At 40.4% G+C, this 22,803-nt stretch overlaps 2 protein-coding genes across 2 annotated transcripts in view; one reads left to right on the top strand and one right to left on the bottom strand.

The window, feature by feature from the left end:
- Positions 1-2,281: 2,281 nt before the first annotated feature.
- Positions 2,282-20,574, bottom strand: LONRF1 (LON peptidase N-terminal domain and ring finger 1). The gene is made up of 12 exons (XM_058803579.1): positions 19,977-20,574; positions 13,773-13,891; positions 11,903-12,025; positions 11,160-11,306; positions 10,412-10,649; positions 10,230-10,320; positions 9,264-9,378; positions 8,619-8,740; positions 6,868-7,026; positions 6,598-6,760; positions 6,096-6,245; positions 2,282-3,528 (listed from the first exon to the last, which is right to left on the bottom strand). Exons 1-12 carry the CDS (start codon positions 20,572-20,574, stop codon positions 3,370-3,372), a joined length of 2,184 nt encoding a protein of 727 aa, XP_058659562.1. The 3' UTR covers positions 2,282-3,369.
- A 270-nt stretch (positions 20,575-20,844) lies between these two features.
- Positions 20,845-22,803, top strand: part of TRMT9B (tRNA methyltransferase 9B (putative)) — a 109,993-nt gene continuing 108,034 nt past the window's right edge. Inside the window, exon 1 of the mRNA XM_058803788.1 lies at positions 20,845-20,900. The gene's annotated coding sequence lies outside the window, so the exon portion shown is untranslated. The remainder of the gene's footprint in view (positions 20,901-22,803) is intronic.

Here is a 22,803-nt window from a genome sequence, read left to right as displayed (position 1 = left end):
GAGCTACAAGGAAGGGGTTAGATCAACTAAAAAACCAAAAAGATGACCAAGTTTTGTAAAGCATATAGCAATGTTTGAATCTGGCCTCATCTTTCATGGGGTTCAGAGCAAACATCTTTCTACTGATGTTCTAACATCACTCCCATCAACATATCTTACAGTCATCTTTGCACATTTTCCTTAAAGAAACTTAGGGCCAGTAAAAGGCCCACAAAGAAACCATTTGCTTGAATTAATGTGACAAATACTTGCCAATTGCCAAAATAAAAATCAGGTTAGATGGAGAAATATGAAGTTGCCATTTCATACCAAGAAACTGAAGTTTCTAAACAAAATGTTCATCAGTGCTGAATCAGAGCAGCAAGCTGTTACAAGAAATGATGTTTGGTAAAAGGCTGGAGGTATATTAATCATAAATTAAGAATTTTAGTGAGATCTCTGGCCATAATTAAAAAAACTGGGAAGAAGTCCTTGCCAAAATACACATCACTTCCAGGCAGGTATTTCTGAGTATGGTGACTCCACCCCATCACAGTGAGGTTTATGAGCTCTCTCATATTAACATACACACACATCCAATTCACTGTACAGCTATTTATAGATCACCAATCTTATGAGACACATCGAATTGTGTTCTCCTGCTTACACAAAGAACATTTCTACACCAACCAATCAATCTTAGGACTGAACAAAGAAGGCACAATCTCATAAATAAGGTGCCCCAACAGTAACTTAGGGCAGTTCTTGTTGGCTGGCCCAGGAGTGCTGCCCAGCAAAGGAGACTCCCTTAAGTCTTGAGGCTGACTCCTGAGAGGTTGACTCTTTTGTTGACTGCTGCTCATCATCAGGTAAGACTAATCATTCAGGGTATTGTACCTTGCCTACATAGGAAGTGAATTTTCCCCAAGTGTAGATCACCTGCATTCCATTCAGGCTTAATTACATTGATTTTGAACCTTACTACAACAATATAAGGTGATCAACTTTGTCCTTAGCCAGCTGTTGTTTAATTGTTTGATAGCTAAAGAATCCATGCTGTGTGATGGGGAAGGGGAGGGGAAGAAAATTTAAAGAGTAAATGTAAGAAAGTACTCCCCAAATTCAAAATACAATGTACAAAGTACAGCATGGTATTCTTTCCAACCTATTTACTGAAAGGGCTTTGCAAACATTGAGTTTGTTGTTCTGCCCCACTGTAACTGCACAAAATGACACCATCTGGTATAAAATATTCACTTAAAAATTCCAATTTGAGAAACCTCTTAAAAATCTTTCATCTCCAATCTCAATTTTCTATCATTCCCAAGAGCACCTATAATAATCACATCAGTGGAATGGTTACTGAAGATTGGTTACTTATCATTAGCCTTAATGCCACATTTGTTAAATGCAGTAAATTTGCTTTTTTGTATTGTAGTTGTTTTTCTTCAATAAAGTTTGCCTTACATAGTTTATACAATTCCAGAACTAAAACTCCTTCATGCACAGGGCAGTGCAACCCAATTGACAATTGAATTTTTACTGTATTAAGAAGTCATGGGAGCTTATAAAGACACTTAAAAGCCACATCTTTCAGCAGACTAGGGAATACTCAATTTCCAACTCAAGCTCTTGACAAGAATGAAAAAAAAAAATTAGCATTAGTTTATTTGGGTATTTCAGGCTTGCCTACAGGAACTTTTTAGACTGCCAAGGAAAAAAAATCCTGCCACCTGCATTCTTAAGAAGATCATGGTGGGTGATACAAAGATTACACTTCTAAGGGTATAGCATACAGAAATGGAAAAATAGAGGATTCCCCTTCTTAGGAAAATAAAGCTTTCCAAATATTCAACCAGGACTTTAGTCATACCCTAAAGAGGAAATTTACCCTAGCTAGAAACTGATACTGGAAGATGACCCAGCAGATTTCAGGCTGCCTGTAATATCTCCAGCCTTGAACTCCAGAAGAGAACAAGGCCAGAGTATCTGACTAGCAAGTGAGTGAAACACCTCACTGCTCTGCAAGGACAGTTCCCTACAACTTTGAAGTTTTGTAAAATGCCAGCTTCATACGTGATTTAAACAAAGTAGAAATAAAAGCAGGACACCAGGAAAAACCTGTCTGACCAATATTCAGTCTGAGACAGGTACTATAATCAGAAACAGATTATGAACATACCTGTTATGTCATGAAGTGCTCACAACCTTAATGTAGGTTAAACGGCAGCTTCTGGATTTACTCAAGATCCCAAAATAGAAGCATATGGAAAAGCAAAGAGATTTTAAGTTTCTGACAAAGTTAAAAATATTACAAACTTTTAGCTTTTATTGAAAATTAAATATATTAGCAAAAGCAAGATTTAAGAAATATTTTACAAATGATTTACATACAAGAAAGCCAGTATCAGACATATTCACAAATATGCAAACCTTTAATTACAAAAAGTACCTATTGGCAGCATGATGCTAACCTTGCCACTGCAGTGTGCTCTACTATTTATATGAATAAGGCATAGAACTCACATTTGCACCAACTTAAAAAGTTCAAATAAAACTTTAAGCTTTTGACTCCTGGATGCACAATCCCTGATAGACACACGCACACTTGACACTTCTTCTTCTAAGCTCTACAAACTAAGTGTGTGCTCTGGAAGAACAGCCTGAAAAGCCCAGTAGAAATGTAACTGGTACTAGCATTTAGATTTCAGTTTCCTCTTTAAAATGTACAGGCCTAGGTATGTAAACCATATTCACAGTTTAAGTATTTTTAGACAGAAGTACCTGTTTTTCTGCATTTGTTCCTTAAAGTTGGCTCTCAGTTCAGCATACAGTTCGTGTCACCTGTTTTGTGATGCATACATTTACAAGATAACTTAGAAAAAATCTGTGCCATATTCATGGTCAAGTTAGTTAAACAAGAGTAGTAATATCCAACTCTGACATTCAATACTATATTTCAAATATTTGTGCAAACAGCAAAAAAACAGTTGTTTGAGGCAAACATTTGCAAAACCTTTATTACTTCCTCAATGTTGTAAACTTGGACTGTCAGCCTTAAGTCCTGCACTTCCACAGCTTAGAAAAGTCAATTCCTAAAATGATCAAGTCTCAAAAAGGTTCTTTTCTACATAGTGCAAATTTTAATGTAGATAACGTGAAAAACGTATCTAGCTGGATTGACTTTGTGCAATAGTCAGTGGTCTTCTCTCATAGTTGAAGAAAGTGTGCATCCAATGAACCATGGGGTTCAGGAAGCCAGGAAGGTGGAGAGAAAAAACAGCTCCATTACACTTCTCAAACCAGTGCTAGATGTGCAAAGGCAGCAAAAATTCCAGCTGCTACTACAACCAGAACAGAGTAACTTTTCAGGAAGACCCAGGCGGTTAGTCACTTGGACTGGTCTCTAGAAAAATAGGTGAGGATATGTTGGATTTTTATCAGACGGTCTTTTAAAGACATCATGGAGAGAACTGACAGCTGGTATCTGGGGTCTACTGGGAGAACAGCTAGAAGCCACCAACACCAAGCAGGACCATTGGGCATTGCCTAGAAATAAAACATAAGCTGGTTACCAATAACCAATGTCATATAGTTGACTACAATAAAGATATCAAAAGACAAAGTCATCAATGACCAAGACTACTTTAAAGTTTGATACTAACTAGAGAATTCCAGATCAATGAGATTAAAAGAGTGCTGAAAGGATCTCTTCTCTTAAACTGAGAAGTCAAGTAAGTACACTTAAACTAAGCTTTAGAAAGCAAGTATTTTTAAGACAACACAGGAAGCTCATGAATTCCTGGGAAAAGATGGCTAAGGATAGCCACCCAATGACAAATATCTCTGATAAAAATTAAATCTAACACTTGTCATGCTATTCTTAAGGCTTGACTATTCTTGAAGCCTAATGTTTTCACTGTAATTACCTTTATTTGATGGACTTCTCTGTCACCTCCCAGTTCCACTCCCTTTCTCACTACCTTCTAAACAGAGCAGGACTACTTACTTAGTTTCTTCTAAGCAGTTAAAACTGTGACTTTTTCCTGTAGTTTAATTACCAACAGCAACCATTAGATGTCAGGCCTTGAACTGGACTTAGTTCTCTTCAGCAGAGGTCCTACCACTGCAGAAACTATTACATATATCAAATGATCTGCAAAATTGTTACTGGTAGTGGTACACCCCCAGATAACATTTCCTCACCTGCAGCCATTACCACACAGCTGATACATTTGTGTCCTATTATAAATCTCAGGTACACATCCATAGTATTGCTACCCTGCTAATTATTCTGGTTTTGCACAGGTATTCCTCTTTCCTAGTATGCTGTTTTAAATCTATGTTTTTTAAATTGTCCTAAAAATCCCTGCTGACCTCATGCACTGGCCTCTACAACATCTACAGTCCCCCGCAGACAGGTTAATGTGCTGAGATCCCACAGAACAGGGTGGCCAAAGCCCTGTACACTTTAAACCATCTAACAATATTGCAAAACTCCCAAAACCCTGTCATGTTAAATCATTTCTTATCATTACAGTCCTCTAATGATGTCCAAGTTACCTAAACCTAAGGTTTAGGTACAGGACCTCATCACTAACAAAGGGGAAAGCCCTTAAGACCTCATCCCTTGGAGGCATGGGTACACAGGTATGTACAGAGACGCCGGTATTGGCGGGGTACCTGCTCCGTGTGTGGGACCTGCTCTGCTCGGGACTGCAACCACAGCACCTCCCTGAGGGCCCCACAGCAGACACCACACAACAGTGCCAGAACAACCCTCTGCACCAGCTAGGTAAAAACCTAAACTTTTGGAATGACAACTCACCTGTGACTTCACCAGGACCTAAAGAGTTGGACACTTTAAGGCCATTACTACCAAAAGGAAATGCTACCTCTGATAGTTTTTAAGTTGGTTTGTCACGTTCGAATTGTAAGTTATAAATAATTAGCCTGTGGCATACCACCCAGTAAAATTGTGCCTTTGATAACTCCTAGACATGATCATAAAATTTTGGTAAGGTACACCAATAGCTAGAAAGATGAGGCTTGTCAAGTTTAGTGAAGAATTTCATTCTCCTTGTACCGTGTTTGCTGTCCCTTCTGCAAAGGATCCTGCAGAGGGATAATAAACATGGCTTTTATATTCTGAAAACAGAAAGGGGGAACTGTGATGATGAAGAGCTGGACTGTGAGCCTCACAGACTCCTGACTTTAACCAGGTAAGCCTAGAGAGGGCACTGAGAGGAGGGATCAGGCTACAGAGTGTGTGCCAGACAATTTCTGATGAGAATGTAAGCAGGAGCTGTTGGCCACTGAGCAGGGTGGTAACCAAACCTGAGCCAATCAGGTTCCAACACGGAGTGTTCTGAATAACCTGGGTAAGAGCTGTGCATGCCATTAAGCTCCCTTTGGCACATGAACTTCCATGTTGTGCTGTCTCTCCATCTCCACTGAACACAACAGGTTAATATAGTTTCATACGAGTACGCAGCAGATGGGTGAGGGACAAGCTCCCCTAAGATCCCAATTGACATCAAACTCCGCTTTGGAAAGCAAATCTTACGTATTTTTAAATGTTATTTTTTTACAGTCTCCACTCCCTCAGGATCTCACCTTCATTAATTGTTTATAATAACTATCAAGATAGATTGCTGCAGCTAGTTTCTTAAGAAACGTGTCAAATGCTAGCAGCTGCAGCAGTTTATGGCATTAGCTCAGAAAGGAGGAACATGTTATTTGTGATTACCTCTGACAAAAGCTATCTGCCTGCACGTGGCAGATTCAGTTTCTTTACTTTCATAGGGAGAAAAGAGAGAGCTTTTTCACTTTGAATTCTAACAACTTTCACATACTAACAGTTTAACTGTTACTGGAACTTAATGTGTTTTCAGTTTACTGGTTTTATTTCCACATCACCATATCATCCATTCCTGGAGAAACTGCTGACCAGCAGCAGAATTGCTTTTTGTTGCTCATTGTAAGAAAAACAAGGGCCAAGCCTTATTGTCTTTGAAGCTGGAGAAAAAAGTTTTTCTTTAATACTTAGCAGTTGGTAATAGGGCTTTTATTTTTAGAAATAAGCATCTAATAATGAATATTAAATGGTGTCCCACCTGTATATTTTCCTCCCTGTCAGGCATTGGTCCAAAGTGCTGAAGAATTTGAGTGCGAAATTTGTTTCTTAAGTTTTGGAACCAACTGCAGGCCTGATTGTACACGAAATTGTGAAGCTCTCTCAATTTCTTTAGTTCTTCATCAGCAACCTGTAGGAGGAAAGTTATGAAAGTATGATTAGTGATATAGAAACAATTAAGGGGTTTAAGCTAAAATCAAAAAACACTCAATTTCAACTATGTTTAGATACACTTCTGGTGTTCTTCATAACCTTGATTACCATTGACTAAATGGAAAAGAAGTATTGTGATATTTTTTAAAGTTACAGCTTCAAACTATTGTTGAAAAAAAAACTATGGTTTTCTTATTTGTTTTATAGGAATAAAAAAATTAAGCTAGTTTCTAATGATGCAAAAATTTGCAAGAAAGCTTTCAAGAACAAATCAAGCAAAAATCTTGATATATTAATACTAGTAAGTATTCAGACATCATTCTGGATACCTTAACATCTTCCAAATATTCAATGTCTGCAGTGCAATAACCATCTTTCATCCCTCTCCGTAAAACTCTAAACCTCTTTCCACCAATTGTATCAACAACAGACCGTCCATCAGGCAGAAAATGAACGTTCCTAATTTGCAGCATGCAACCATAATCTGCAAAACTAAAGAGAGACCTTGTCAGTAATGCAATTACACACTTGTGAAAAGATGCTTTTTGTAATTAAAATGACAAAAGAGATGGAAGCTTAGACTCATGTTGTAAACATACCCATTTTGAGAATCACTTATGCACATCCCAAACTGTTTAGTTCCAGTTTCCATACTCCTGCGAATCATGAGTCGGTATCTTGGCTCAAATACATGTAGGGGGCAAGGCACAGTAGGATATGCCATAGTGCAAACAAACATTGGAACATTCTTGGTCAAGCTTCAAGAGAACATAAAAAGAAATATACACCTTCAAAATCTGAACACTGAGCTATGCCAAGACAATACATTTTGTCCAGTATGCCTGCTATGTCTGAGGTCATAAAGCATTCTTTTCAAAGTCAAAATATGTTGTAGAAACTTTCGTGAATGATAAACCCACATGCCAGTAACAGTGGCTGAATACCTGTGTACTGATTTGTATACATTGTGGACAGTAAGACTCAGTGTTATCTAGGTAGTGAGTACCTAGTCAGTGAATGGAGGGCTCTGTTTTGGGCTGGAGGTGTCAGCTACTTTTTCATTTTTGCTTTAGTGTGAGCTATAAAAGCAATTAAGCCCTCAGAGACACAGTTTTCCTGTAAGTAAAAAGATGTACTAGTAACTGCATGGTAGCTAGGTCACTATTTAGATTATCTTCTAGGAGGGACTCCAGATCATAAGATGCAATCCAGTGTATAATTTGCACCTTGCAATATGCCTCAGGCAGCATAACTGAAAAACAAAGTATTTTTAAATCCTATTTTATCAAGTATGTATAGTTGATAGTAAGTACAATCAAGTTATCATTAAAACATTACTGGGTATTTAATTTTAATGCCTTCCAGAATATAAAGTGTAAATCTACTGGATGGATTCTGTTAAATAATTTGCATGAGCTGTTGTGTTAAATAGTTTTCCAACATTCACATCTACAGTACATGATGCTGTATGTATATTTGAAGAACTCACTGTGAGATAAACATGTTTATGTTAACTAAAAATTAACCATGTTTATGTTAACTAAAAATCTTGAACATTTCTTTAATTACATCTATCTGTGTAAGATTAATGTCTATCATGAATTGCTTTGCAAGAAATTCAAGTTTCTGAGACTCTGCAGTCAATCGAAAACAATTTCATTAACAGCAGCAAAGCTGAAACCAAAGCTCCCTGACAGTGCATGCTGAAAGAGGAATGGAAGGGGAAACATGTTTCACAGAATCATAGAACAGCCTAGGTTGGAAGGGACCTTAGAGATCACCTACTTCCAACCCCTCTGCCGTGGGCAAGGACACCTTCCCCTAGATCAGGTTACTCAGAGCTTTGTCCAACCTGGCCTGACCAACCTAGTGACCTTCTATGATGGAGTTACAAGGGAAGGGCTACAGATGTCATTTTATCTGGAATTCTGTAAAGAGCTTCCTCCTCAATGTCCTCTCCAAACTGGAGAGAGATGAATTTGATGGGTGGGCTGTTAAATGCATAATTAGGGTTGGAGGTTGCACCCAGAGGGTAGAGACCAATGGGTCAGAGTTGCAGTGACCAGCAGGGTCCCTCAGGAGTCCATATTGGCACCAGCACTGTTTAATGTCTTCATCAATGACACAGACAAAGGGACTCACTGCACCCTCAGCAAATTTGCTCATGACCCCAAGCTGAGTGCTGTGGTTGACACAACTGAACGATGGGATGATATCCAGAGGGACCTGGACAAGCTTCATACTCCCTGAGCCCATAATATACCACAAATAAACACTATATAAATAATAAAACATTTCTAAAAAGGATTTCCAGACTAATTTCTCAAGTTTTTCAAGACAAGAAGCTTACTTGGAGTGTTCTGCAGTTTCTTCAGCATGAATTCTTTTTCTCTCAAATAATTCATCAGATAAATATTTCATTATTAATTCTTCCAGCAGTTCTGTGATACTGTATTTTCTGCTTGCAAGGTACTGTAAACAATTAAAAAAAAATCTTTTCATGTATCTTAACAAAAGGCTTGAGAAAATGCAGCTTTTTTAATAAAAATATCATCTATGAAATGTGACAAAACTCATGAAAACTTACAGCTCTGAAGTTTTTATACTTCATTAATTAAAACCTAACTATAATATTTGAAAATTAGATTCTCTGTGTAAGTTCTTAGTGTCTGACAATTTAAATGTCTAACTCAGTTTGTATCTCTATGCTTACCACAGACAGAACTGATTTTCCAGAATATACAGCAATACCAATAAAAAAAGTGTAGAGAAATCCCAGAGAAGTTTAACTGAATAGATATCAAAGCTTACAAATATGTAGGATTGAATTACACCACTTAAGTAAACAGTCACAGAGACATAAAACCTTTAAGACCCTGAGACCCTTTTCCATTCTAGCAGTAATCCACAGCCCAAGCAAATCTAAGTTGTTGGGTTCAAGTGAAACAGCCTTTAAAATTATACAGTATTTGTGAGCTTTACTGAGAAACAATACCTCTTTCAAGCTCTCCTTACAGAGTGGACACTGTGGAGCATGATCTAAACACCGTTCCAAACAACCTTTGCAAAAAGTATGTCCACAAGGGGTTGTTACTGGCTCAAAGAATAGCCTGAAACAAAATTACCACAAGTTAGATGTCATGGCCAGTGTGCATTTTTCTAAAAATGTCAGTGATTAATCTCTTGTATTTTTAAGACTAGTTATACTCTAACAAAGTAAAGAAACAATTAGTCCCAAGTCTCCTTATTCTACTTTTTCCTCTATACTGCAGATTGTTTCCATTTACTGCAACACTCACTGTTTTGTTTTCTGATGAAGTTGGACACATTCCAGAACTCTACGTAACTAAATATTTAGCCCAATATACAAAGATTTTGGTCTCCCTACATAGAGATTCAGAATACACAAAATTATGTGATTCTTGGAGAAACTGGGTTGTTTTAACAGCAATATTACATATTAATAGCATAACTATGAATAGTTTAGTATACACCATATGTTTTATGGTATTTGTTCTGAAAATCAAGATTATTAAGTAAGAGTTTTCAAACACATCATCTACATTTAAGTGGACTAACATTCTGAAGCATCTATGTCTCCCAGACAAATACAAGGTTCACAATACAAGGCTATGCTTCTAAACATTAACCTTCCCAAAATAAGTTTTATTGACTGAAGAACCCCTAACATTTAACCACAAAAGATCCTGTCCTTTGATGGTGACCAGTTAACACTGCGAAGTTTAACTAAAAGGGCAGCTTGATTAAAATAGTCCTACAGTATATAGCATTGTAGCAGGTGACATTTAAATACACATTTAAGTGCAGGGATAGGGAAAAGCTGCAAATTATTGACTGATATCAGAACTCATAACAATTTACAAGTACCTCAGTTTGTACATGTAACAGATATGCAGCCAAGCATCTGTAACCAATATTGAATCAGGGACAAAAATCTTACCTCATACATAGAGAGCACTCAAAATCTGATACATCAATCAAATCTCCTGGGATTGTTCCAAAAGCCAGTGTCATGTCCCTTTTTGTACTTTCTAAGGAAAAAGAGGACAAGATGCTTCAAACAAAGGCACGAAGCACTAAATACTTTAAATTTCACAGTAAGTGCAGTAAGTGACTGTTTACCTCCTTGCTTTTTGTGTTTGTTTCTTCCATCTTCACATACAACTGTATCCTGTTCTGAAAAGGAAAGCTTTCTTTTTAACAAAGCACCTTTTCCTTGGCCAGAGAGAAGGGGTTCAGAAGACACTCTCTTTAAGCCATCTTCCTTGGCAAGGTCTTTTGTCGAGTTAAGAGCATGGGCAGACTGTGCACGATTTAAGCCTCCACTCACAGGCTCCAGTACATCCGATCCTCCTAAACTCTGTAACAATAAGATGAACCAAACTATATTCTAAGAGTGACACTAATCTAAGTATGTGAGACATGATTGTGCAAAGATATATAAGCAAAACTGGTATTCACAGTTAGTGGGTACCTATTAGTTAACTAGAAAAATTTCTAAGTTAACACAGTATTCAAATTTGCTTAGCATTAACAATTCAAAAATCTTCACCCACTTCAAACAAAACAAAAATTGTATTTCATCTGCTTAAAAAGCATAGAAAAATTGTATTTCTCTTTTTTGAAGTCCCCAATATCAAACTTCAGTACCTTCTAATACTGTATTTATTACTCATTCTAGTGAAGTAGAATGAGGAGTTGTAACACTACAAATGAAAATACATTACTTCTAAACCCTGCTTCTTTTCCTCCAATTTAGCCAATTACACAAAAATAGTATTTACACTGGAAAGTGTGACAAATCAAAGTATCAGTACATCTGATGTATATAGATCAGTCAAAGACAGAATTACTGTAGAGATTTTGTTACCTGTGGAGGACAAAGTTGTAAGTTGCAGTAAGATGCAGTCACCTCAGAACCAAGTATAAAAGGTTTATTTCTAATATGGGCTGAATTCCAAGCAGATTCCTTCAGACTCTCACCTAACTTCTCTGGTGACAAAACATCACACAATATCTAGAAAAAAACCAGCTCAATGTTAATAACAATGAAAAAGAATCCAGACATACCTTTGTTATAAATTTACGTATCAAAAACTAAGAAGGTAATCTGCATGAAGTTTTTCTCACGAACAGATCTTTATTCAAGCAGTAACTGGCAGAGTTGAAAACAAACAGAAACCTACACAGCTACATTGCTAGAAAAGAAATTTATCAAGAAATCTTTTCTACTACAAGTCAAACATAATTAGACATTATCAATTCATTATTATGCAGCTTTTCAATATAAATTTTTATTATCACAGAAAAAACTCTTGTGCTCCAGGCACAGAGGGTTTCGACTTGAAAAATGTGACTTGTTGCCTGCTTTCCAGTTTTCTACATATTCACTTAGTAACTTCCAATGCATACGTACTTTTCAAGATGTATGTAAAACATGTACATTGGGACTAAGTCTTTGATGTAGTATGATTTAAGAAATATCTTAAAAGGAATCTGCCTGAATGTTTCCTGTATGTAATGAAGATATTAGATGCACAAAGTCTATCATAATGAGAGTTTCATAAAGGAGTCAAATCAGAGATGAGAATCCAGTATCATAAATAAAATTACCTTTTCTACTTTTAGCTTGGCTGGAAGAAAGTCCTCATCAAGGGCTAAGCACTGTAGAAATAGTTGTAAGGCATCTCCTACAAAGCCAGAGTCTTGCAGAACTTTTCCTTTCTGAAAGTAGACCTGAGAAACAGATACCACAAAGACATTTGTAGAGAACAGGGAGAACTGCAGTATTGATCTTATAGGCATTGGAACAATGTTAGAATTAGAACCTGCCATGACAGAAAGAATGCAGCTGTAACAAATTTGAGCTGTGCACAGTGTGTGATCCATATCCCTTGTCTAACTCACATCCATTACAGTGTTTGAAAAGAGTCATGGGATAGGATGGTGCGAGTCTTCTTCCAGTTAACTTGTTTTGTCATACATAAAGGGTTAAAAACCTCTCTAGTGCTGAATTCACAGCCCTTAATTTCCGTCTTCTGTGAGCCTTTGGAGAGGAAGAAGAAGGACAGGAGATGCAAATTATTACATAACCTCACACAACAGCTTACAGAATGTTTTTTGCCCTATCTTTCATTAAAAGCCTGATGGTTCCACCTTTCAGAACGGTGAATGCAAATAAAACAATCCACACAACTGTTCACCTCTTACATACATCTCAACCTATATTCTTATAACAAAACAATGCACTCTCAGAATTAATTGCTTTTTCCAACTATATTTTATGCTTGAACACTAGGCACCAGCTAGGGGAAAAAAAAAAAAAAACAACACCTGTGTATTGTTTTCCTTGAAAGAAAAAAACAGGGAGGAAAGACTACCGGATTTTGTGGAGCCTACTCAAAAGTAGATGACATTGGAACTAAGAACTTATCTCAGCTTTTAAAAGTTGCACTGACAGTAATAGAAAAAGTTAGATAGAACCAACAGGTATAAAAAAAAAGTTAAGACAATATATCTATTTGTATATAGGAATTTGGATAATGGACCAGAAACTAAACTTAAAAACAAATAAACAAACCAAACAAAAACCCCTCAACAAAACAAAACAATCAAAAACTACTCTACCAAAGCCCAGAATGCAGCTTCTACAGAATGACTGACAGTATGAACAATAACATCTGTTCAACAAGACTATCAGATGAGGACACACATCCTCTTTGATTGAGTTGGGCACTTTGCTTTTAGATGAATTCTGAAGAAGGGAAGTTTGCTAGTCCTCCTCTTACAGACAGTTTATTTTCCTACAGAGGTTAAGGATTGTTACAGGAATCCATCCATCTAACCAAGCTCACTTAAGTGAAGTGACACTTCTTTCCAAACATACAGAAAAAAGTAGACAGTACTGTCACCACTGAGAAGTGAAAAGCAGGAGGCTGCATGAATTTGCAGTAGCCAAGGAATTGCTGAAGACAGGGGAAGACAACACAGCTGCAGTTATCTCCCCTTGTGTGGCAAGATCATGCTGCTCCTGCTGAGTTCAGAGTTAAGACAGTGCAACAACAAGCATTCTGAAGACCACAGACTCCACAGCTGCCCGTATTACTTGTAAAGCTCAGTTCCCACTGAGTTTATTTAGGCTTTTTGAAGATAAACTTTTCAACCTAAAACAGCAAAGTGTCCCTCTGTTAACAAAAATTAACAACTAAACAAAACAAGCCCCAAAGCCCAGCTGTTACAGGTTACATCACCATGAACTATTCCAACTCAGTGTATTAGCCAACCAGCCCTAACCTGCCCTACTCATCAGGAGCCTGTCTCATACAAGTTAACTATTTTAAAGATGACGTTTAGCATTTTGCATGTCTTAAGAGACAACATTTAAAGCAGCTGGCTTAGGTTTTTAAATCAATGCAATCACAATCTGGAAGTTAATAATTTTACAAACACAATACTGAAAAACGATGAGTTTATACCAGCTTACCTCTGGCCAATTTGGCATTTTGGAAATAACAAAATTTAGATCTTCTATGGCTGTTTTATATTCTTGGAGGCCAACATATGACTCAGCTCTGTAAATTCTTAGCATCAAGTCACTGGAATCTGCAGACAGAAATTAGGTAAAATCTTTTAAAAATCAGAATTTTGTAATTTTTAATTAAATTTGCTTTCATAGTGATATGTCATAATTACAATTTCTTGTACAATACTTCCAAAATTAATGGAGTACTTCTCCCTCACTCCCTAGTGTTTGGCTAATAAAAGTAGCAGTCATTCCCAGTTCATGTCTTGTAAGCTAAGGAAGAAATTTTGGATCCTGATGAATCTTGCAGCATCAAGAAAATTTATTTTCAAATATTGAACAGAGAGGCTCACAAAGCACTGCTCAGTACTGCTGGGACAACAAAAATTGAGGACTAAGTAAACTTTATCTTCACAATATATCCAATCAAAACCACAGAAACCTGGGAATTCACCACACTTGTATTAAAAGCTTAAGCATTACAAAGTTTGCTTTCAAATACCCAAGTTTTTTCTGCAGACAGCAATTTGTTTTTATAGTGCCTGACCCCTTCTGACTATGGCTGGAGATGCCACTTTCACAGTGGCATCTGTCTGGGAGGTACCAGAACCAGGCCTTATCACTATGTGATAAAACAGCCAATTCCAGAAAGCCTTTAGCACCAGCTGGCAGCCCTGTTGAAAGCAGCTGTACTAGTGAAACTTCTAGAGTGGGAAAAAAGCAGAATGTGTCAAGTAAGGACAAGTTCCCATGTCCCATGTCCAACTTATAGCACTTTGCACTTTCAGTACAGCAACCTCTAAATGGGAAGGACACCCATCTCCTTGCCACTAAAACCATGGTTTTGTAACACAACTAATTGCAGTTGCTGCTTGGAAAAATGCCAGAACACTGTTTTGATCTTAACAGTTTTTTAAAATAGACCTGGTTTTCATTGAATGAGATAAACTAGTCAAAGGTTGGTCTGCTGTAAACAACACTAAAATAAAATAGTTCGTTTAGTTTGTTTCAAAAAAGGCTTTCTTGAAGGCTATCATTTCAATTTAATATTCTTAGTTTGTTCTAGTGTAAGTTCTCATAAATTTCCAACATTAGCCTGTTGTACAGTTAGAAGGCATCCCGGTCAACGTTCCCATAGACTACAACACACTGCTTTGTATTTAGATTCACAATGCTACATGTGAAAAGATCCTAAAGTAAAAACAAGGGCTAAGAAAATCAGAGAAGAATTCATTTAGCTGAAACAAGAGTGTCTTCCTGATTAGTCTTTCTTTTGAGTCGACCGTTCTCCCTCAAACATAAATATTGCCAAATGCGGTTTGTTTCATTTTCTCATTTGACATAATAAAATGGTTGTTTTAACCGAAGTCTGGTAAACTCTCTTTGTCTGAGTAAAACACTAATTCTGTGAGCAGAACAACTCTGATTTCCTGTGGCTGCGCTTTGTGACTGCTGTAGCCTAGCAAGGTGAGAGCTCAGATTAAACTCTTCAGACAGCTTTTCGTGTTGTATTTGACTCTTCGGTGTCCAACAGAGCTGGTAGCAAATCACACTCCTTTGTTCAGAGGCAACAGTAAGTGCAGGTCTTTGTTCTCTGATAAGCTGCCTATTTGCACAGAATCAGAGGAAGCTCATCTGTTTCAGACTTTCAAGTGCAGAACATGACCTGAGGAACTCCGAGCCTTTTTTCCTAGAGGGAAAATGAGGGCTAGTTCAAAGATAAAAATGTGAGTTCAAGTCTACAGCGGGTGAGCACTTTACCCACTTTTTTTTCCAAGAGAAAAAAGCATGATTCTAACTGAACTAGTACAAAACAAAGTTTAGCTGAGATCCCAACTCTGCTGCTGAACATACAAACAGTCATTGAATGATCAATAGATATGACAAACTGGGTCTGAATATTCATTCAGAAGACCAAAAGTAGATGATTACTAGTAGTGTTCCTCAAGGCTTAGTATTGGGGCCAGTCCTTTAAATACTTTCATCCACGATCTAGACAAGGGGATCAAGTGTACTAAAAGTTCACAAATAACACAGATGGGAGGGAGTGCTGACCTGCTGGAGGGCAGGAAGCTTCTGCAGGGGGATCTGGGCACACTCAATCAATGGGCCAAAGCTATTGGTATGAGGTTCAGCAAGGCCAAGTGCCAGGTCCTGCACTCTGATCACAACAAGCCCCAGCTGCGCTACAGGCTGGGGTAAAAGCGGCTGGAAAGCTGCTCAGTGGCAAAAGCCCTGGGAATGCTGTTTGACAGCAGCTGAATATGAACCAGTGTGTGCTCAGGTGGCCAAGAAAGCCAAAGACATCCTGGCCTGTATAAGGATTAGTGAGGCCAGCAGGATCAGGACAGTGATTGTCCCCCTGTGCTCAGCACTGATGAGGACATGCCTTGAATTCTGTGTCCAGTTCTGGGCTCCTCACTATAAGAAGGACATGGAGGTGCTGGAGTGAGTCCGGGGAAGGGCAGTGGAGCTGGTGAAGGCTCTGGAGAGCCATACAAGCTGATGAAGAAAGGTTGAGTTTAGCCTGGAGAAAAGCAGGCTCATGTGGGACCCTATCACTCTTTACAATTACCTGAAAAGAGGCTGTAGATAGTTGTGGGGGGTTGGCTGTCTCTTCTCCCGGGTCACAAGCAACATAATGAGAGGAAATAGTGCCAAGGGAGGTTTAGTATGGGTACAGGGAATTGTTTTTCACTGAACGGGCTGTGGAGCACGGGAACAGACTGCCACAGCAGTGGTGGAGACACCATCCCTGCTGGGATTTAAAAGATATGTAGATTTGGCACTTAGGGACATGGTCTAGTGATAGACTCAGCACTGCTGGACTAGTGGTTGGACTTAATGATCTGAGAGGTCTTTTACAACCTAAACAATTTTCTGGTTTTATCTAAATTTATAGATCCATTTTTTAGCCACAATTTAATTTCTAGGCTTTGTTACAATGAAAAAACAATTTTGCTATGTTTCAGCAAGTATTTTAATGTTTTTCAACTAAAGAGAGGATGCAAACTAATTTTTCATCTTTGGCCCAAGGACAGCAGAAACATAACTAGTTCTTGAACTTCTCTTGATATTTCAGTGACCAAATATATTGTAAATACAGAAATCATTCACTTCTAGCATCCCAAAGACAAATTATTTTAACAAAAAAAAATGCACCAAGTATTTGCAGCATAGAGCTGTACCAACTGTTATTATTACATTAGTAGGAAACTATACAAAGGTGTACACAAAAGAACACATTCAATGTGCATTCTTGAGTTTTATATTACTTCCAAAGCATCTGCTCTTACTGTAAGTATACACATACTAATAAATGGACCACCTCTAATCTGATTCTGCATGCTTTTTATATGGTTCTTAATACGCCAAATTCTTCAAAACAGAAGACATGCACATCAAAAACACTGCGTAGAAATACTTTTGGACACAGTATTTTTTAACATGGTACGACAGGGCTACCCTAATAATCAGAGCTGGAACACACAACGCTTAAGAAACAGCCAAAAGAACTGGGCTTATTTAGCAGAAAGTAATTCCTGAAAGCATTGGAAGAGCACAACAGCTTTACAGAATCCAAAAGTGGGTTACCTAGAAGACTCTACTGAAGTACGCAGTGAAAAAACAAAAGAGACAATGGTTATAAACCAAAACAATGGCAGTTCAGACCTAATATAAGGAAAAGATTTCCCACTATGAGGATAATTAACCTTTGAGCAGGTCACCCAGAGAGGCTGTGGAATTGTCAGCCTGTAGATTTTCATGATCCAGCTGTACAAAACCTTAAGCAAACTGCTCTGATCACAGTATTTGTTTTGCTTAAACAGGAGACTGATTGCTCAACAGATCTCCTGATGTCCACTCCAGAAGGAATGAGTGAGATTCAGACCAAATTCAGCCCTTTCGCGGTGTGTTTCAGGACACTTGATTACGGCCAAGCTGTGCTTGTATTTTAATTCAAGACATCTCCTTTAACTAAGTTACTTCATTTCAACTCCTGCAAGGAATATACTAACTATATGAATGTTACCATTCCTTATGGTTTTTTAAAGTCACTTTTGCACAATAGCAAATATGACTCTTTCCAATGTTTCAGAAACAGAAGTTATGAAAAGATGCCATTTGAGCAGAGGTTTAGCATCAATGACTTATATAGGATATCAGACTTATGTTTATCACAACTTTTTAACTACGTGCATTAAAAAGAAACAGATGAAGCAGCAGTAAAGAAGCGCTGAAACAGAACATGAATGACTTTAAACATTAATACATTTTTTATGCTACATCTTTTCCATCTCTAAGGGTTCTCAAAAATCATGGTCTGAAGGAAGATGGAAAGTATACCAGCAGCTATTAATTTATCTGTTGGCCTGGAATCATCTTCAATTTGTAGTTGTGAATCCACACTTCTAAATGCATGTTTAATGTACGTCTGCACTCTGACTTTAAAACTTTTTCAGTATCTTTTCCAGAATATTGATAATTCTCGAGATTGGAGACACAGGAAAGAATTATACAATGGACCTTAAACTGAGCTTCTAGCATTTAATTCTAGCACATATACTGAATTTGAATAATAAAATTTTGAATAAGCATCACAACTGGTAAGTATACTCAAATTTTATACCCATTTTGAAGCCAAAATTGAAGATGTAGATTCACATAAAGAATAATCAAAGTTCTTTCCCCATAAATAGTTAAATAATATTCCTAAATCCATAAAAGAAAGATTAACACAAAAGATTAACAAAAACTGTGTAATTATTTTACTCTTTTATTCTTTTAAAGCAGTGTTAAAACATGAAACAGGAGCCCTGTAAACATATGTGATCCATACTGGATTCAGTTTTATCCTGAAAGCTACTGAGATTTCTTTGTGACCTGTAGGAGTCAAAGCTGTACTTCAGAAAGAAGTCTGCATCTTACAGTTTCAAGATTTAAAATCCATCCTGTATCCTACACTTTGGAAATACCCTGGCAAATAAAGCAGAATTGATAGCCAAAACTGAACCCCTGAAAATTAGGTTGCCAGAACGCATATAGAATAGATCTTCGACTTAATCCCACCTACATTGAGAACAGTTTATTCTGGAACGAGACCTAATGTATGTCCCCAGAACAGACTGGAAGGATTAGACTTATGCAAGCTTTTGGTTTTTTTTCCTCCACTACAGACAACTGTATAAACGTAATACACTTCGTTTGTAAAAATATTAATTTCTGAATTACTGAACAGAAAAAAAAAAATCCTGGTACAATTCATAACAGAACCTCCCATGTCACCAGGTGTTAAAATCCAGTCAAATTAAAACAACAAAGGAATCTCTCACTGGATCCAGGTAGGTGTATCAATCACACAAATATGACTCTCTCTACAAGGAGTAAACTTTGAAAAATTGAGTGTATCTGAAGAGTCCATGGTACCAGCCAGACACATATATTGCGAGGGATACAGGACAGCCCAAAAGGTAGCGTGCCTCTACCTCCCCTCTTTGGACCCTCTTCAACACTATATAAAACTCCAACCACACCCACCCATGATGTCACTGCCATTACACAACCTGTCCCCCTCCGTGCCTGTCTGCTTATGCAACTCGGCCCGGCCTGCTGGGAATTGTCTTGGTGACACTTAAGACTGAAAATAGGTCTCTCTCTCAGGAAACAAGGTTAAATACACCAGCGGAATTTCTCTTTGCCCGCGCGCAGCGATTACCCCACACGAAACGAAGCAGAGCCCACAGCCTCTCTGTAAACAAGTCCAGCAGGAACGTGCGGGAGGAGACACGATGGAGCCCGTGCGGGACGCTCCCCACGCCTCCGGAGTCAGCACAAGCAGGTGTACCCCACTACCGGCCTGGGCGCTCTACCAAGCGCCGGGCAGCCGCACTCCCCTCCGCTCTCCCAGTGGAGAGCTTCCTCGAATCCCTTCAAACTCGAGAAAACTTCGGACGCTCTTCACCGGCCCGTGTCGGTCGCTGGCGGTCCCGCATTCGGGCATAAGGGCACATCCACCGACTCCCCCGCACCCGCAGCCCCACCAGCCTGCCGCCCCGGGCTGCCAGCCCGTCCCGGTCCCGCCGGAACACGGGCGGCAGCGGCGGAGCCCGCGCGGCTCCGGCGGGCGGCACGGGCGCAGGAAAGGAGCGCTCCCCACAGCCTTACCTGCTCGCAGAGCCTGGTTGACGGCGCCCAGCGCCTCTCGGAAGCGGCCCTGGTTCAGCAGCTCCTCCAGCCGAGTCCCGGCCCTCGCCCTCTCGCACTCGCCCGGGAACCACTTCTCCGCCAGCCGGTTGAGGACGACGCTGGTGCGCGGCGGGGCCGCGGCCGTGCTGGTGCCCCCCGCCGGCAGCAGCCAGTCCCGGCAGCGGCGGCAGCGGGCCCGCAGCTCCCTGCGGAGGCAGCGGCGGCAATAGGTGTGCCCGCACGGGACGGTCACCGGCTCGCCCAGGAACCTCCCGCAGCCGCAGCAGCGCAGCGGCCCCTCGGCCCCGCGCTCCCGGCCCCGGCCCGGCCCCTGCCGCAGGCGGTAGTTCAGCACCAGGCAGTCCACGAGGGTCCCGAGGCGCTGGGCTCCGCCGAAGGGGCCGAGGCACAGCGACGCCAGGGACGCGCCCACCGCTTCCTTCAGGCGGCTCGCGGGCACCAGTCGCGCCAGCAGCAGCTCCCGCTCTTCGTCCGCCCCCTCGCCGGGGCCCCCGCTGCCGCCCGGCTCCGGCGGCAGCTCCGAGCCCACGGTGGCGGCGGGAGAGGACGCTGCCATCGGCTGCGCGGCTGCGGCGAAGGGGGTGTGGCGCTCCCGCTCCGGACGCCGGGATGGGCTCCGGGCTGGGCGCGGGCGGGGGGCGGGAGGAGGCGGGGGGAGGTTACAAAACACCGCTCCACGCGCGCGCCGCCAACGGCGCGGGGTCACGTGGGGGGGACGGGGCGGGCCCGTCCGGGAACGCCCGAGCCCAGGGGCGGCGGCGCCCCGGAACCCCCGCGGCCCGCCCGGCACCGGGGAGGGGGGCGCGCCCCGGCCGGGCCGCGGGTGGCTGGCGGGGCGAGAGGGACAGCCCTACGGGTTCACTCCTAGGAGCGGCTGCCGTGGTGAGGGTCGGGCGTTAGCAGGGCTGAGGGGGAGGCAGGGATAGAGGGACGGAGCCGCCGGGGCGGGGAGAGGGCTTGCAGCGGGGAACTGGGGTCAGTAGCTGCCGTGGTCCCGGCGCCATCACCGGCAGGTGCCCGCCGCCCTCTCCGCGGCTGCCACTCGCACTCGTCTTGGGCCGCTCGGGCTGGCCCCTCTCCCTTCTTTGTTAGTCTTTTAATGGAGGACACGATAAGATAAAAGTTACAAGGTTAAGGAAAAGCTCTTTGTCCTTAGGGTTTGTTTCCCCCTGTGTCGCCGAGCGTTGCCCGCGCTCGCAGGACGGGCCGGACGCGCCCGCTGCTCCCCGCGGTGTGCCACAGCCGCGGCTCTGCGGACACACCTGAGCTGCTGCGCCTAAAGTACCCACAGCGGGGAAGTGCTCCCGCTGCCCAGTTGTAGGGCAGCCTCCAATGAAAGCTTCAAGCCTCTTGCATAAGTGTTATGTATTTATAATTATTACTGTGCCTTTTTTTTTTGACGTTAGATGGCTGTCATAAATCCAGACGTTTCAGATAAATATAGCAGTACTTTTAAAACCTTCCAAGCAAAGCTTGCACATCAGGAAAATTAATATATGGCCTTACAACGGGAGCAAACTATATTTATCTTCAGCCGTATTCCGTGTATGGCAGGCTGGAAGATGATGCTAAAGGTTGTTAAGAAAGCTGTAGGCAAAGATGGCATGATTGGAAATAACCAGACACATCTGCATTTCCATCCAGGTGTTTTATCTGACCTCAAGTATTCTAAGCTTCATCCAGTGGTTTTCAAGTTCCTAAAGTCAAAGAAAAAAGATGTTATAGTAGTTGAAGCATGAGGGGACCATGGGTGTACTTTAAACATGGATAGCAAAGATGGTATCTTACAGTAATAAATTAAAAAACTGAGTGAGTTAGGAAGTTACAGTCTAAGGATCAAAGTAAAATAGATAGCTGCAGTGTGAACTTGAGTTGTGGTGGGAAGTTGTGAATTGCTTTGCGTTATTATGAATGGTTTTAATGGATTACGCATTCTGGTGTTGATGTGTCAAGCGTGAGTTGTCCCTCACAAAGTATTTGACTTGGCCAATTTGGACAAAAGTAAAACTCTGAAAGAAGTACTGTTAAACAGTAGTTTATTTTGCATTTCAGATTAGATTACTCATGGAAATACAAAAAAAAAAAAAAATAGGACAAACCCCAAGGGCTTGTGGGATTGGAATTGGGATAGTAAGGCTGTCCTCTGATGGAACAATTTAAAAGAGTGTAAATGAAAACATGTTTCCACCACTGCCACTTCCAATGATTCCTATAAAAGTTCATACAATAGTGATTCAAGCAATGATGAATGCAATCAATGCAATCAGCTATTTTACATAATTTCCAGTGTAAAGGCAGAAAATACTCATGTCTTTACTGGCATTAGCATCTTGGAGCAGAAGAATTGAGGTTTTTCCTATCATCTTTCTCTTCAAAACTGAAACAGTGAAACAAGGGATTTGAAGTAGGGTGGGTGAATAGATGGGTTGGGAGCCTGACATTTTTTATTGCTCTCACCTGTTGTAGAAATATCTGGTATCTGGGAGATTATTTACAAGGAAGCTAGAGAATATATTCACCTCCTCCTTAGTCTCTGGGCATTACTTTTTATCCCTGCTGGAAATGATGCTGGGCCCAGTTAGACTGTGATATTACCCAGTGCTGACAGTCTTATATCTTTGAACTACAGTTGATTCTTTGAGCTTTGGTTTTGGTGTATTATTCCACCTTTGGCATATTTAACTAAGCAAGAAAACAACCCTCAAATTTCAAGTTTTTCACTGTGTTACCATCAGGATGTGATAGTTATGTAAGAGAGGAAGAAAAGACATTTTCAAGATTAGAT

The sequence above is a fragment of the Ammospiza caudacuta genome, chromosome 4 (assembly GCF_027887145.1).
Source record: "Ammospiza caudacuta isolate bAmmCau1 chromosome 4, bAmmCau1.pri, whole genome shotgun sequence".
In the NCBI taxonomy this organism is placed as follows: Eukaryota; Metazoa; Chordata; class Aves; order Passeriformes; family Passerellidae; genus Ammospiza; species Ammospiza caudacuta.
This window is presented reverse-complemented; position numbering and strand designations above follow the sequence as displayed.